Below are 14089 nucleotides of genomic sequence, written 5' to 3'. Positions count from 1 at the left end.
TCTGTATAGCCGGTTAAGTCAAAACCAGTATTCTTAGGGTACCAAATACCTAAGCCAGGTGTACCCTTAAGATATCTAAAGATTCTTTTGACGGCTATAAGATGTGATTCCTTAGGATCAGCTTGGAACCTAGCACACAAACATGTTGCAAACATGATATCTGGTCTACTTGCAGTAAGATAAAGTAGAGAGCCAATCATACCTCGATAGCTTGTGATATCAACTTTCTTACCAGATTTATCCTGGTCAAGCTTTGTGGCAGTGGCCATGGGTGTCTTTGCCGGTGAAGAGTCTTCTAGATTGAACTTTCGAAGAAGATCTCTGACATACTTGGATTGGCAAATGAATATTCCATCTTCCTTTTGGCTTACTTGAAGACCAAGGAAGTAGGACAGCTCACCCATCATACTCATTTCATAATTACTCTGCATTAACTTAGCAAATCTCTTGCACAAGTTATCGTTAGTAGAACCAAATATAATATCATCAACATATATTTGTACAAATATCATATCCTTATCATGCAATTTGTAAAAGAGAGTTTTGTCTATGACACCTCTAGTAAAGTTGTTTTCTATTAAAAACTCAGAAAGAGTGTCATACCATGTTCTTGGTGACTGCTTGAGTCCATAGACAGCTTTGAATAGAAAGTATACAAAATCAGCAAACTCTGGATTTTCAAAGCCAGGGGGCTGTTCCAGATATACTTCTTCTTCTAGCTTTCCATTCAGAAATGCACTTTTCACATCCATTTGATATACTTTGAAGTTGGAGTGTGCAGCAAATGCAAGAAATATTCTGATGGCTTCAAGACGAGCAACTGGAGCATAGGTTTCATCGTAATCAATTCCTTCTTCCTGAGAATAACCTTTTGCAACCAGTCTGGCTTTGTTTCTCACAACAATGCCATCACCATCTAACTTGTTACGGAAGACCCATCTAGCTCCAATTGTAGATTTTCCTTTTGGTCTTGGAACTAGGGCCCAGACTTCTTGTCTCTCAAATTGATTGAGTTCTTCTTGCATGGCAAGAACCCAATCAGGATCAGCAAGTGCTTCTTCTATTTTCTTTGGTTCTAGTTGCGATAGAAACCCAGAGAATAGACATTCATTTGTCGTAGCACTTCTAGTCCTTACACCAACATCAGGATCACCAATAATTAGATCAAAGGGATGATCTCTGCTCCAAATCCTTTCCCTTGGAAGTTGTGTCCTTGATGATTCAGCAGTATTATCATTTGGCTGATGTGTATGACTAGTTGATCCACCAGCTCCCCCTGAGCTGTTGCCAGGTTGACTTGATGATCCACCACTAGCATTAGTGGAATCTCCAGCATTATTGCCATTTCCTCCACCATTGCCTGGATCATTATCATTGTTGTCATCTCCTGTTTCAACCTCAGGTGGAACATCATCATCTGAATCAGAATCTGGATAGTTGTCAAACTTCAGAGATTCAGATGGATCAGCAGATTGTATACTTGGAAGTTTAGTGTCATCAAATGTAACATTGACACTAACTTTCACTGACAGAGTATCAATTATAAAAACTCTATAAGCATTATTTGTATAACCAACAAAAATTGCTTCAGAAGCCTTTGGCTCAAATTTGTTCAAGTTCTCTTCACCATCCTTGAGAACAAAACACTTGGCTCCAAAGACATGAAGATGTTTGACATAAGGTTTCTTGTTGTTATACAGATGAAATGGAGTTTTCATATGATCCTTGTTGATCAAAGTTCTATTCTGGGTATAGCAGGCAGTAGACACAGCTTCAGCCCAAAAGTACAGAGGAAGCTTTGCTTCAGCAATCATAGTCCTTGCAGCTTCGATCAGTGTACGATTCTTTCTTTCGACGACTCCATTCTGCTGAGGAGTCCTTGGTGCTGAATACTGCCTTCTAATTCCCTTTTCAGAGTAAAAGTTGATTAGAGTTTGATTTTTAAACTCAGTTCCATTGTCTGATCTTACAGCTTTTACAGGAACACCTTTTTCCAACTCAACCAACTTGATATGATCAAATACTGTCAGGGGAGTTTCATCCTTGGAAGACAGGAAGTAAACCCAAGTAAATTTAGAGAAGTCATCCACAATGACTAAGGCATATCTTCCTCCATCAATAGATGCAACATTCACAGGGCCAAACAAATCCATATGTAACAAATGAAGTGGATCTGTAATGGTATTGATGGTTTTGCCTTTGTGAGATGCTCTCTTCGCTTTTCCTTTCTGACAAGCTTCACAAAGATCATCAATTGAGAATTCCAGGGAAGGCAAACCTCTCACTAGATCTCTCTTGACAAGAGAGTTTATGGTTTTGAAGTTGAGGTGTGAGAGCTTCTTATGCCATAACCAACTATCTTCAGCTGACGCTTTGGCGTAGAAACAGTGAACTTCGTTTCCAGGTCCTGAAGACAAATCAGCTACGAATATATTGCCTTTCCTTATGCCACATAGTGAAGGACGCTTATCCTTGATATGTTTAATGATACATATCTCTTTTTCAAAATGAACATAATAACCTTTGTCACAGAATTGACTGACACTCAGGAGATTATGTTGAAGTCCTTCAACTATTGCAATATCTTCTATGATGATCCTTCCAATTTTGTACTTGCCATATCCCACAGTACGACCTTTGCTATTATCAGCAAAACTGACTGTAGGGCCAGCTCCTTCTCTTATGTCCTCCAGCAGGGATTTATTGCCAGTCATGTGCATTGACGCTCCACTGTCAAGCACCCAGGTAACACGAACAACTCCACTGGCACCCTGCAAAAGACAACTTGATTAGACAGTCTTTGGGACCCACACTTGATTGGGTCCGGCAGTCTTAAAGAACTGATTTCTATTAGGTAATACAACAGAGCCTCTTGGACTGATACTTGGTTCAGACTTGACTGAACTTACTTCCTTAACAACAGCCTTATAAACCTTAGTTTTAGGCTTTGGAACATAAGTCTCCTTCCTAACATGAGTAGGACTAGCAGTCTTTGATCTAGCATGCTTGTTGTTTGTGTGTTGTCTAGGTGATGTGTTTTCATTTTTGGCATGCAAATTTTTAAAATAAGCAGACATCAAATTGAAAGCACAAGTCATACAATTATCAACACCACAGTATTTATGACATGCATCAAAAGCAGGAACAACAGGAGTATCAGTCATAGTAGTAGGAACATTAATAGATTCTACTCTAACCTTGTTATCAGATTTAAAGTTCTCAGTAGAATGACATCTATTGTTCTTGTTCTTACTATTCACAAAACTATTAGGCTTGTTGAATTTGGTTCTTTCAGAGTTGACACCTAAACCAGCTTTAGGCAACCTAACATTGCCTCTCACTTTAATTGGTTTCAGGTTTGTCAGAATCTCATCTCTCATCTCATTACTCTCTTTCATTTTAAGGTCTTCCTGTTTTAGTTCATATCTAATGACAACAGGAGTCTCTAAAAGAGGTTCAGCTTCTGAGGTTTTAAACAAAGGTTTAAGGGAATCTTTCAAAACAAAAGGAATCCCTCTCTCTTCAGCACTCTTCTTAAAAGGAGTAATGTTACTAGCCTTACCTACAGATTTGTTATAGTCAAAGCCTATTCCAACAGTTCTCTTGATCTCTTGTTTATCATTAAGTTCTTTGACTATCAAGGAGGCATCCTTAAAGGCTTTACATTTCACTTTCTCTTCGTCTAGCTGAAGTCTTAAGGCAATCTCACCTTTCTCTAGAACTTTGACTTTAGCACATTGTAATCCTAAGTCCATAGTCAATTGTTCTATTTTAGGTTTTAATACTTTCATCTCATTCATTTTATAAGCATGAATTTCTAAGACTAAAGTATCAATTTTAAGATTAGCAGCTTTCATCCTTTTAATAGCATCATCTCTTTCAAGTCCTAATTGCATAAACAGTTTAGGGCATGTAGGATCTACCTGAAAGCTTCCAGCAGGAGGAGGTGAAGATGATCCAGCATTAGCCATGAAAGCAACATTCCCTAGCTGCTCCTCTTCATCACTATCTGTATCATCCCAGCTTTTGCCTTCTGCCAGATAAGACTTGCTTTTGAAACTTTGACTTCCAGAAGTACCATGATGCTTTCTAACCAGTGCATCATACTTCTGCTTCAGCTCATCATACGAATCTTTTCTTTTTCCTTGAACCTTGGGCTGTTTGCATTCAGTTGCAAAGTGTCCAGGTTCACCACAATTGAAGCATTTGAACTTGCTTCTGTCCACCATCCCAGTCTTGTATCCTCCTTTGCTTGTAGAAGATGAATAGCCTCCCTTCTGAAACTTACTAATAGTAGGTTTGTATTTATAGGAAGGGTTCTTCCGAAATCTCATGTTTCCAAACTTCTTGGCAAACAGTGATAGAGATTGATCTTCTAACTGTTCAAGCTCTTCCATTGTATAGAACTCTTCGTCACCACTGGTAGAAGCAGTCTGACCCATCTCAGGTACAACAAATTCCTGAGTAGTCTCAGAAGGAACAACAACATCCTTCTTCTTTTCTTCCAGTACAGGTGACTCAACAACTAGATCTCTCGAATGGTTCTGTGTTTTACCCCAGCCATATCTCTGTTTACTCTGAACTTGCTCCAGTTCATAAGTTTTCAAAACTCCGTAGAGTCTTTCCAGAGAAATCTCATTCAGATCTCTGCTTTCCCTGATGGCAGTGATTCTGTGTTCCAGATGTTCAGGAAGGGTTAAGAGAAACTTCATGTTGACCTCTTTCTTGTCGTAGAATTTCCCATTCAGATTTAAATTATTTATCAAATTATTAAGTCTGATAAATACTTCTGAAATCCCTTCACCGGGATGGGAACCAAACTGTTCATACTGAGCCATCAGTATCTCTTTCTTGTTTTCCCTAACTTCCTCTGAGCCTTCATTGATAATCTCTAATGTATCCCAGATTTGCTTGGCGTTCGTACAATTAACAACAGCATTGTACATCACTGGATTTAGAGATTCAACCAAGATTAGTTGAAGAGCATCATCTAAGTTCATCTGATCACTCTCTTCATCAGTGTACTCAGAAAGTTCTTTCGGAATGACCTAATGAGGTATCAACACACCATCCTCTTCGTGTGCTAATATGACCTTCATCGGAGTAGTAACACCTTTGTCCAAAATCCCGATGTATTTTCTGTTCGCAGTTCGGAGGAATAGGAACATGTGCCTCTTCCATAGGCCAAAGTGTTCCTGGCTGAACGGTGGGATTTTAATGCTACTGATCTTTTGTGTACTCATTTTTTAGAGATTTAAAGTGAATAGTGTTTGGAGAGATTTAGATTTTTGAAAGAAAAATATTTTTAATCAAAATTAATTTTTGGAATAAAATTAATTCGAATAAAAAATATTTGGACGTTACAGAGTGTGTATAGGATCTGATACGGAAAAATGGTATCAACCGCTCTGATGCCAATTGTTAGGTCCAGATATGATTGTAGAAGGGGGGGGGTTGAATACAATCAGTACCAAATCGTCGCGGAAGTTAATCTGATTGAATATGATTTGATAATCAGATTATAATTAATTAATATAACAATGTTTGAAGTCGTTATATAATTAAGATGGTTCAGTTTTAATGTCCACTAAAGTTCGTAGAATAAATTCGACAGGGTATATTCTAGATTTAGTGATTAAAACAACCGGGTTATCAAAGCACAGAAAACTGTGGATATAACGATCAAGCAAGTTACGAACAACTTGAAAGCTTTACAAATGCTTTGATTACAAAGTGAATGAACACTTGAAAATGAAGGATGCAATGCCATATATATAGGCAAAGCATTTGTACTTGTAAGACAATTGAAAGACAAGACAATTGCAAGTAGAAAAGACAATCTAGCAAGGGCAAGACAATTACAATTGCCTATCAAGCCAAAAGCATGGCAGAAAGACAATCTAAAGGCTAGCAAGACAATTTATAGTTCGGTCAGACAATTATATTGTCTTGGCAGTGTGGTTCTCTCGGCCAGACAATCCAATTGTCTTGGCAGAGCACCTTCGGTCAGACAATCAAAGATTGTCTTGGTGATCTTCATTCGGTCAGACAATCTTTGATTGTCTGGGAAGTCACAGAATGTCTTGCAGACAATTTTATCTCGGTCAGACAATGCCTAATTGTCTTGGCAGATTGTTCTCGGGCAGACAATATAAGATTGTCTTGGCAGAGTGGTTCTCTCGGCCAGACAATCAAAGATTGTCTTGGCAGTTGGAAATTCGGTAAGACAATCTCAGATTGTCTTGCTGAGCTTGAGTGGATGATTGAATGTGATTTGTAGATTATATTTAAATAGAAAATTATCCACTTAATTAATTTAATCATATAAATTCATAAATTAAATTAATTCGAGAGTGAATTAATTTAACAAATAAATTACATAATTAATTTAATTATTTAAGAAGTGAAATAATAATCTATTAAATATTTAATCACCCATTCATCAGCAGAACTGCTTCCCGTCTTCTTTAAACAATAAAAACTCCGTCTTGATCAGTCGAGCGAACGAACCACCAACTCTGCTTGACTTCAAATATTCAATTTGAATAACTGATACACAGATGCACTGTCTGGTTCATCTGTATCTAGTTAAATCAAATATTCTTTGTCAAATAAACATTAAGAATTTGATTTGTTCGTCGAGTCTTCGTCTTGTAAGTACTTCTTCATTAAATGGAATCTTCTGATAAAATAAAGTATAGGAACTTTATATCTTCTGAACTCCTGGACGTGCCACAAGAGATTATTTGTGCACTGAGGCCTGAACATATTAATGAACTTCTTTCAGTGGTGTGCAGCAGCATCCTGGAATTTATCTGACATATAATTCCCATAAATCATTTGACGTTCTTCGTACGGATTCCGTTGACTTGCTATTTACTGAGCTTTCTTATCTGAGTTGAGTTGTATCTCTTTAAATACAAATAGGCTGAACATATGCCTTTCACATAACACCCACATAATCATATTATCTACATCTGTTGACATTTGGGGTCTCCCTTTATAATCTTTTTTTATTAATCCAACTATCTTTTAATAAATTTTTTAAATTATCCCATTTACACATCTAAATATATGTTTTTATCATAATAATTATAAGGTTACATATTATATTGGTCATTTACTTAATCTTTTGGTGTAATGCTTTAAAGATTTATGACAGAACCATAACATATTTAGATTTAGTTATTCACATGTCAAACCATCCTTTATGTACTTTATGGAGGAACACAATCATTTTCACTTGTACATGAGTCACACATTAAAATTGATTCCTTCACCTACTTTGAAGACTAAGCATTGACCACTAATAAATGTTTTTCATAAGCAAGATGAACAGAAATATTCTTGATATTTAGAATTAACAATATCTAAAGTTTTCATATGTATACATGTTGGTTATTTAAGGATATTTATTTATTGGTGATATCACTCAAAGGATTAAAAATTGCATATATTTGACATCCATCATTTCAAAATTTTAAAGTTTATCATAAGTATTCTCCTTTCTCTTGTTATCATTTAGTATTGATTTCATACAATCTCAAAATACTTAATCAAAACAATTTCATTATTAAAATACTGATTTTCAATGTATTTCAAACTTAATTGCATTTTAGCTCAAGCACATGAAACCCTTCACTTATTTAATCTTATTAAAATTCAATGCTGCAATGGAGTTAATATTTACATACTTCATTTCAACATTATTGATCACCATCACATTGTCAAACTTACAAAAATTGGAATTATCAAATGAAGCACATCCATTATCTCTATCCTTACTGCTTTGTCAATAACAGCTTCTTACTTATTGGTGGTTTACATCACTTCCCTCACCTATCCTTTAAAATATTCACTTTCAATTTCGTTGTTGTTTTATAAATATGATGAGGACATCTTGATACTTATTGTAACATCTTGTAAATTTATATATATTATAAGTTCAAACCAAACATATCAAGTATATTTTGCTCAAAGTAGGGCCTGCTAAGGGTATGATGTATGATACCATGCCAAAATAGTGAGTGACACATATGTTTACACACACACACATATTATATACTCACACACACACACACACACACACACACACACACACATATATATATATATATATATATATATATATATATATATATATATTTATATATATTATAAGTTTAAACCAAACATATCAAGTATATTTTGCTCAAAGTAGGGCCTGCTAAGGGTATGATGTATGATACCATGCCAAAATAGTGAGTGATACATATGTTTACACACACACACATATTATACTCACACACACACATATATATATGTGTGTGTGCGCGCGCGAGTGTGTGTGCGTGCATGCATATATAAGCCACTTTTTATATCTTCAATACAAACATCATGGCGAGGCAAATAATGGTGATGCTGATCCTACTGCAGAGAAAACTAAAATACCATCCCATGGAACAAATTGGCATATTGGAAGATCAGGAATATCCAAAAAAATAAAGAAATATGACCAGCTTAATTTGGAGAATGGTCAGAGTATTGCTGATCATACTGATTTGAAAAAGGCTATAAGGGATGAAGTTCTTGCTGAGATGGAGGAGATGATCGAGAAAAAAGTTCATGATAAGGTCACAAAGATATTTTGCAAACTGGGAGAGGTAGATCCTTATTTCAACGACATCGATCTTAAAGCGGTGTTGCGTGCTTGTGATGATGAACTTGACGAAAAGGAGGATGGGAATGTAGCTTCTGAACATGGTGATGAATAAAGATTTTTAGTAGTCACTTTTTATGTTTATATCATCTTCTCTGTGCTTTTGGATTGATTTTTGTAAGGATGATTTATAAGTTGGTACCTTTGTCCAGTTTCTATGTATCTTTTCAACTTCATTATTGAGTTTGTAATTTGAATTCTATTTTGTTCAATTTTCAAGTTATGAAAATTTTAGAGTATTGCATTTATTTAGTATTAGTGTAAATCAGGCCCAACAATTTTAAAACATTACAACACACGCAAAACTGTTGCACAAATATATTATTAAAAAATAAAAATTATTGCAATTGGTTTAATATTGTTGCACAAAAGTGTTATAACAAAAGTTTAAATTATTGGTATGCAAAACTTTGAAGTATATAGTGTTAAAAAATTTTACATGAGTAAATTTATTGTAACAATATAAAATTGTTATCAAAGGACTCAAAAGTGTTACAACATATTGCAATTGAAAATCTATTGCAATATGTCAAAAAATGTTGCATGAAACCAAATAAATGTTGCAAAAGGGTCTATGGCAACCGCAACAAATGCAACACGGACCTTTAGCAAAAATGTTACCAAAAATCTACCGTTTTAGGCCCTAAGACTACATTTTTGGTTTTTGATACAAGTTGATTTAGAGTTGACCTTCACATAAAAAAAATCCTATAAATGACTACCAAATAAATCATCCTCATCTTAAAAAAGGTAATGATGACCAGTTATGACTAATCAAGTAATCCCTAAAATTGGACCGGATTCATATTTCTATGAATTTCAAAAATAATTATCCATAATCATCTAGCAATGCTACCAACAAGAAGGTAATATGCAAAGGATAGCATATAACAACAGTTGCATATTACAAATACGATGAAAACACATACACACACATATATTCAATCATATTATTTTAAATCTAGTGTAGAATAATATTGTTGCCATTATTAATATTTATTTAGTTACATATTTTTATTATAATTTCAATTCTTACTAATTTAATAAAATATTTAGGATTATAAACAAAAAAAATATGTTATAGATTATAAAAACCCGGATTTTCTATAATTAATTATTTTGGTTATTGATTTTGTAAAAGAGGATAAATAATTTTTTTATATTTTCTTCCAGCTTGATGGATTTTCAAAAAAATTATTTGATTATATAGTGAATTCTTACTTCGGTGGGGTATAGACATTTTATTACTTGATATATTGTGTGAATAATATTATCACATGTGCAGCTATTTGAAGATTTATGCAATTTTGTGAATAACTGTACTACCTTAAATTTTGTGAGATTGCAATTATGTGAATAATTGTTAAATGCATTATTTGCATTTTCACTTAGTCAAGATGGTTGGAAATATCTATCATATAATTGTATCCTTGTTATTGGATTTGTAAGATAAAAAAAATTATATCATAATAATTTTCCTCATGATGAAAGTCCTATTGATGATACAAACTATAAGAAAATATATGAATACTATCATGTACACAAACACAATTTCACATAAGCTATGACCAAAAGAGTGAAGGCAATCATTTAATTCACTCATGTAATAATTATTGCCATTATTCAATACATTTTATTCGTCAAATTAACTAAACTTTAACCATATATAAAATTTTATCTAAAAAAATTAGGAGTAGATCAAATATTGGTTCGAATAATATATACCCCAAAGTTTTGTAGTTATATAAAATATATAATTGTTGATTAAAATAATTAGTTGGACTAAGTTAAGTCGAAACAAAACTAATTTAAAGAAAGAATTATATATATTTCATTAACTACATGTTTTCTAGATGTTTCTAAATGTTTGATTTTTCTAAGAGACATGCAAATATAAGACCGCAGTAGCTTATTGATTATATAAGTATTAAATATTATATTAATATTATTTTATATATACATATAATGATGGGTTTGGATCATAGACAAATGTGACCGATTGACCTAAATATCCTAAATAGCCGATTATCTTGTCAATGGATTCTGAAACAAATTTATGAACATTTAAAATAGAATCGGATCATCGACCTCCAAAGTCCAATCCTTGCCACACAATCCTACCTACTATTCTCTCTCAAATTAGGGTTTTGAGAGTCGACTCCCAAAACTAGCGGTCACTTCTCCATTCTTCACCTTCATCCTCTTCATCCACCAAATCATTTTCGCTCTCCCATCTTCTCCACTATTTACTAGTTTTTTGTTTTTCAATAAAATCGAGTGTTGCTTAAACCTCGAAGATTCCAATCGAGTTTTATTCTCGGATCTGTTTCGGATTTGAGTTTGGGCTTGATTGCTTTCTGAATAAATCAGATCTTTTGAAATCAAAGATCCGATTGTGTTTTCCCGTCTCGCCTTTTGGCGTGTGTTGATTTAGTACCCCATTCCTGGGTGATTCTGCGTTGATATGTCGTTCTGTGTTATCAATGAGAATGATTGTGATGGAGTTTTGGGAGATCTGGCTTATCGCATCATTAATACTTTCGGCATGTCTATAGCTGGCTTCCGGCATGTAGATAGCTGGGGTATGCTTGGAACGGTGGCGATCGCATGTGCTCACCTTTCACAAATTATAGTTGTTCATTATTCGAGGACCCTTGTTCCTCATTGCTTAGTTTTTACAATTGAGTCGTCTGAACACCGCAACAGCCATGGAACTATTGTGAAGGTCAATTGTGAAGCTACCATTTTCGGGATTGATGTGGGCTGGATTACTCGAGAAGCCTTTGTATTCATTTTCAATTTCAAGAATCCTTGGATTCAGTTTGTTAAGCAGTCTGGAAACAATGCGGCTATTTGTTTAGCTCGTTTTATTGTTTATCAACCTGATTGCATTGTTAGTTGGGGAGTTGTCCCGACTAAACTTGTTTTAATTTAATGGAATGAATTTGCATTTTGTCAAAATAAAAAAAAAAAAAAAAGAATCGGATCAGATATGATCCATTTAGAGGCCTATCAAGTGACGGTGTTTTAGACATCTAAAATGGCCTTGTGTATGTTGGACCTAAGGGTGATAGTGGGCCTGAAATTTATATGAAGGAGTTGGATACTAGCTCCTAATTACAAGCTTTTGAGTGAATAGTTGTATATGCCAAAATATTGGGTTTCTTTTATTATTTTCATATTTTCTTACTCTATCAAATTGTGTGGCTACATATATATATTTGCATTAAAAATTTATCGGTTAACATAGTCAAGCAAAAATATTGGCTTTCTTTTATTATTTTCATATTGTTTTGACAATTCTCTTTTCAAATTCGGCTAGGTGTATATATATTTGCATTGAAAGTTATAGACTTTATAAGTGAAACATTGTATATGCCAAATTATTAGGTTTATTTTCTTATTTTCATAGTCAGTTCTCAATTCAATTTCTACCCGCAGGTGTATATTTGTATTGAAAATTTATCACTTAACTCAGTCAGGCAAAAAAACACCTTCAGAACCCTTGCACTAATCCAATCCCTAGATGTATGTTTTAAAAGATATAGATTTCAAGAGACATTGGGCTCTGATTATCACAAAAGCTCGTATCAAGTTCTCAGTTGTTGCTGGTCTCAAGCTAAGGCGTGCGACAAAGCCAAATTCCAATATCCTCTTCTTCTATAACTAGTGCGCCACCATCACTAAGCCCGGGAGCAACCTGATTGTGTTTCATAGGATTAGCCGCAAGAGTAGAAGCATACATCACCTGGCTGTAGAAATAATGCAGAAGGCAACTTCCAGTCAAGAGGGTAAATGATGCCGAGTCCAAGAAAACAATGTGCCTGTTAAAAAAGCAGGCATATATGGACTGGCCATCGGATGAATATGCAGCATCACCGATGAATTTTCCGGGAATCCACTGCAAGAAATACTTCGGGGGTTTGAGAATTTTCTTCTGTCATTAAAAACTTGGATGTTAATCTCACTAGCAGAGCGACATGATATTGCACCAGGGGCGATCAAGTTCTGTCGAATATGATTGTGTTCATGTAGGTATATATGTATACACACACAATTAATATTTATGTGTTGATGTAGGTATAATACATATTATAGTTGCACTGAAAATGATCACCGGGACCTCTTTCAAATATGGTCTAATAAAGGGTGGTGAAGCATGTTGTGATACTTAACAAAGCATATCAAATAATTTGCAGATACCTGCTTGCAGGGCTCGAGGTTAGGCCCCTCAAGAGTGGCTATACCACTTTCATGTACAACCAACATATGTATGTGGTCCTGGTGAAACTTGACAGAAATGTGTGGGGGAGACAAAGCATTTCCATGATCATTTATGAAATTAGTAGACTGGTTCCATCCAAATCTGTTCCAAGCACAGATCTGCAACACCGAAAGGATTATTAGCATCATGTGACTTTGGATCTGATATCTTCTATAAGCCTTCCAGTTTAAAAACGCACCTGAGCTTCATATCCAGACGATAAAAGGATGTTTAATGCACTGGAATAGGCAAGGCCAGTCACTCTCTTCTGATGAGCATGTATCTGGGCAATCATCCATATACTATAGATAATAAGAACTTAATAACTAAATCATAATTTATTTTAATGCACAACACTTAGATATCAGTGTAGATAAAGACCATATATATCTTTCTGAACACCATAGATTAGTATAGACCATATCTTTCAGAACATCATAGATTAGTATAGATGGAGAATCAGTAACTGAATGAAATGCCTATTTTAAAGGTCAGATAAAATAAGGAGCAGAGGTACCAAAGAGTATCACTGGATCATTGAAATAAGGGGGCACTTGATCAGCCTCATGACATTCAAGAGTTGTTGCATCATATACACTCCAATCTTTAATTCATTATCAAGATTTCATATAATTAAATTTTGAAGCATTTTCTTCATTGCTTAGCTGTGTTACTCCGACTCGCCTATTCATGTCAACGTACCCCTGTCGACACGACACGACACAAGACAAGAAACGGGATAGAGGCCGGACTCGTCTGTTGAAACCTTTATACCGCCCATTCATCATCGGAAAAGTCGATGGTTACGAGAGAAATCAAAATAAAAGATTGTTGTGAATTACAGAAGAAAGTGTGTAAGAAGCAATGTTATGAAAGATGGGGAAGAGGAGAAGAAGATGAGAAGTGGTGAAAAGGTGGAGAGAAATGAAGAAGATGATAGTGAAAGGGTGAAAAGACCGAGGAATGCAAGTATTAAGATGTATTATATTACAATGTATCTGGACTTCTTTAAGTCCACATTCATTATCGAGCTGTTTCCCACTTGTCCCTTTCTTTTACTTTGTCGTGCCTAATTTTTACTTCATATGAATATTGGCAGAAAATGTAAAATACATTTGTTATAGCTG

The 14089-nt window shown here is 34.7% G+C and overlaps 1 protein-coding gene across 1 annotated transcript in view; it reads left to right on the top strand.

Moving 5' to 3' along the window:
• LOC108220857 (AP2-like ethylene-responsive transcription factor At1g16060) overlaps window positions 1-8842 on the top strand; it is a 33265-nt gene extending 24423 nt beyond the window's left edge. The window contains exon 8 of the mRNA XM_064085990.1: window positions 8416-8842. Within this exon, the coding sequence (XP_063942060.1) occupies window positions 8416-8753 (338 nt within the window). The 3' untranslated portion in view covers window positions 8754-8842. The remainder of the gene's footprint in view (window positions 1-8415) is intronic.
• Window positions 8843-14089: the final 5247 nt, after the last annotated feature.

Source organism: Daucus carota, chromosome 1 (assembly GCF_001625215.2).
Source record: "Daucus carota subsp. sativus chromosome 1, DH1 v3.0, whole genome shotgun sequence".
Lineage (NCBI taxonomy): Eukaryota > Viridiplantae > Streptophyta > Magnoliopsida > Apiales > Apiaceae > Daucus > Daucus carota.
Note: the sequence above shows the minus strand (reverse complement) of the source record. Positions and strands in the feature narration are given on the sequence as shown.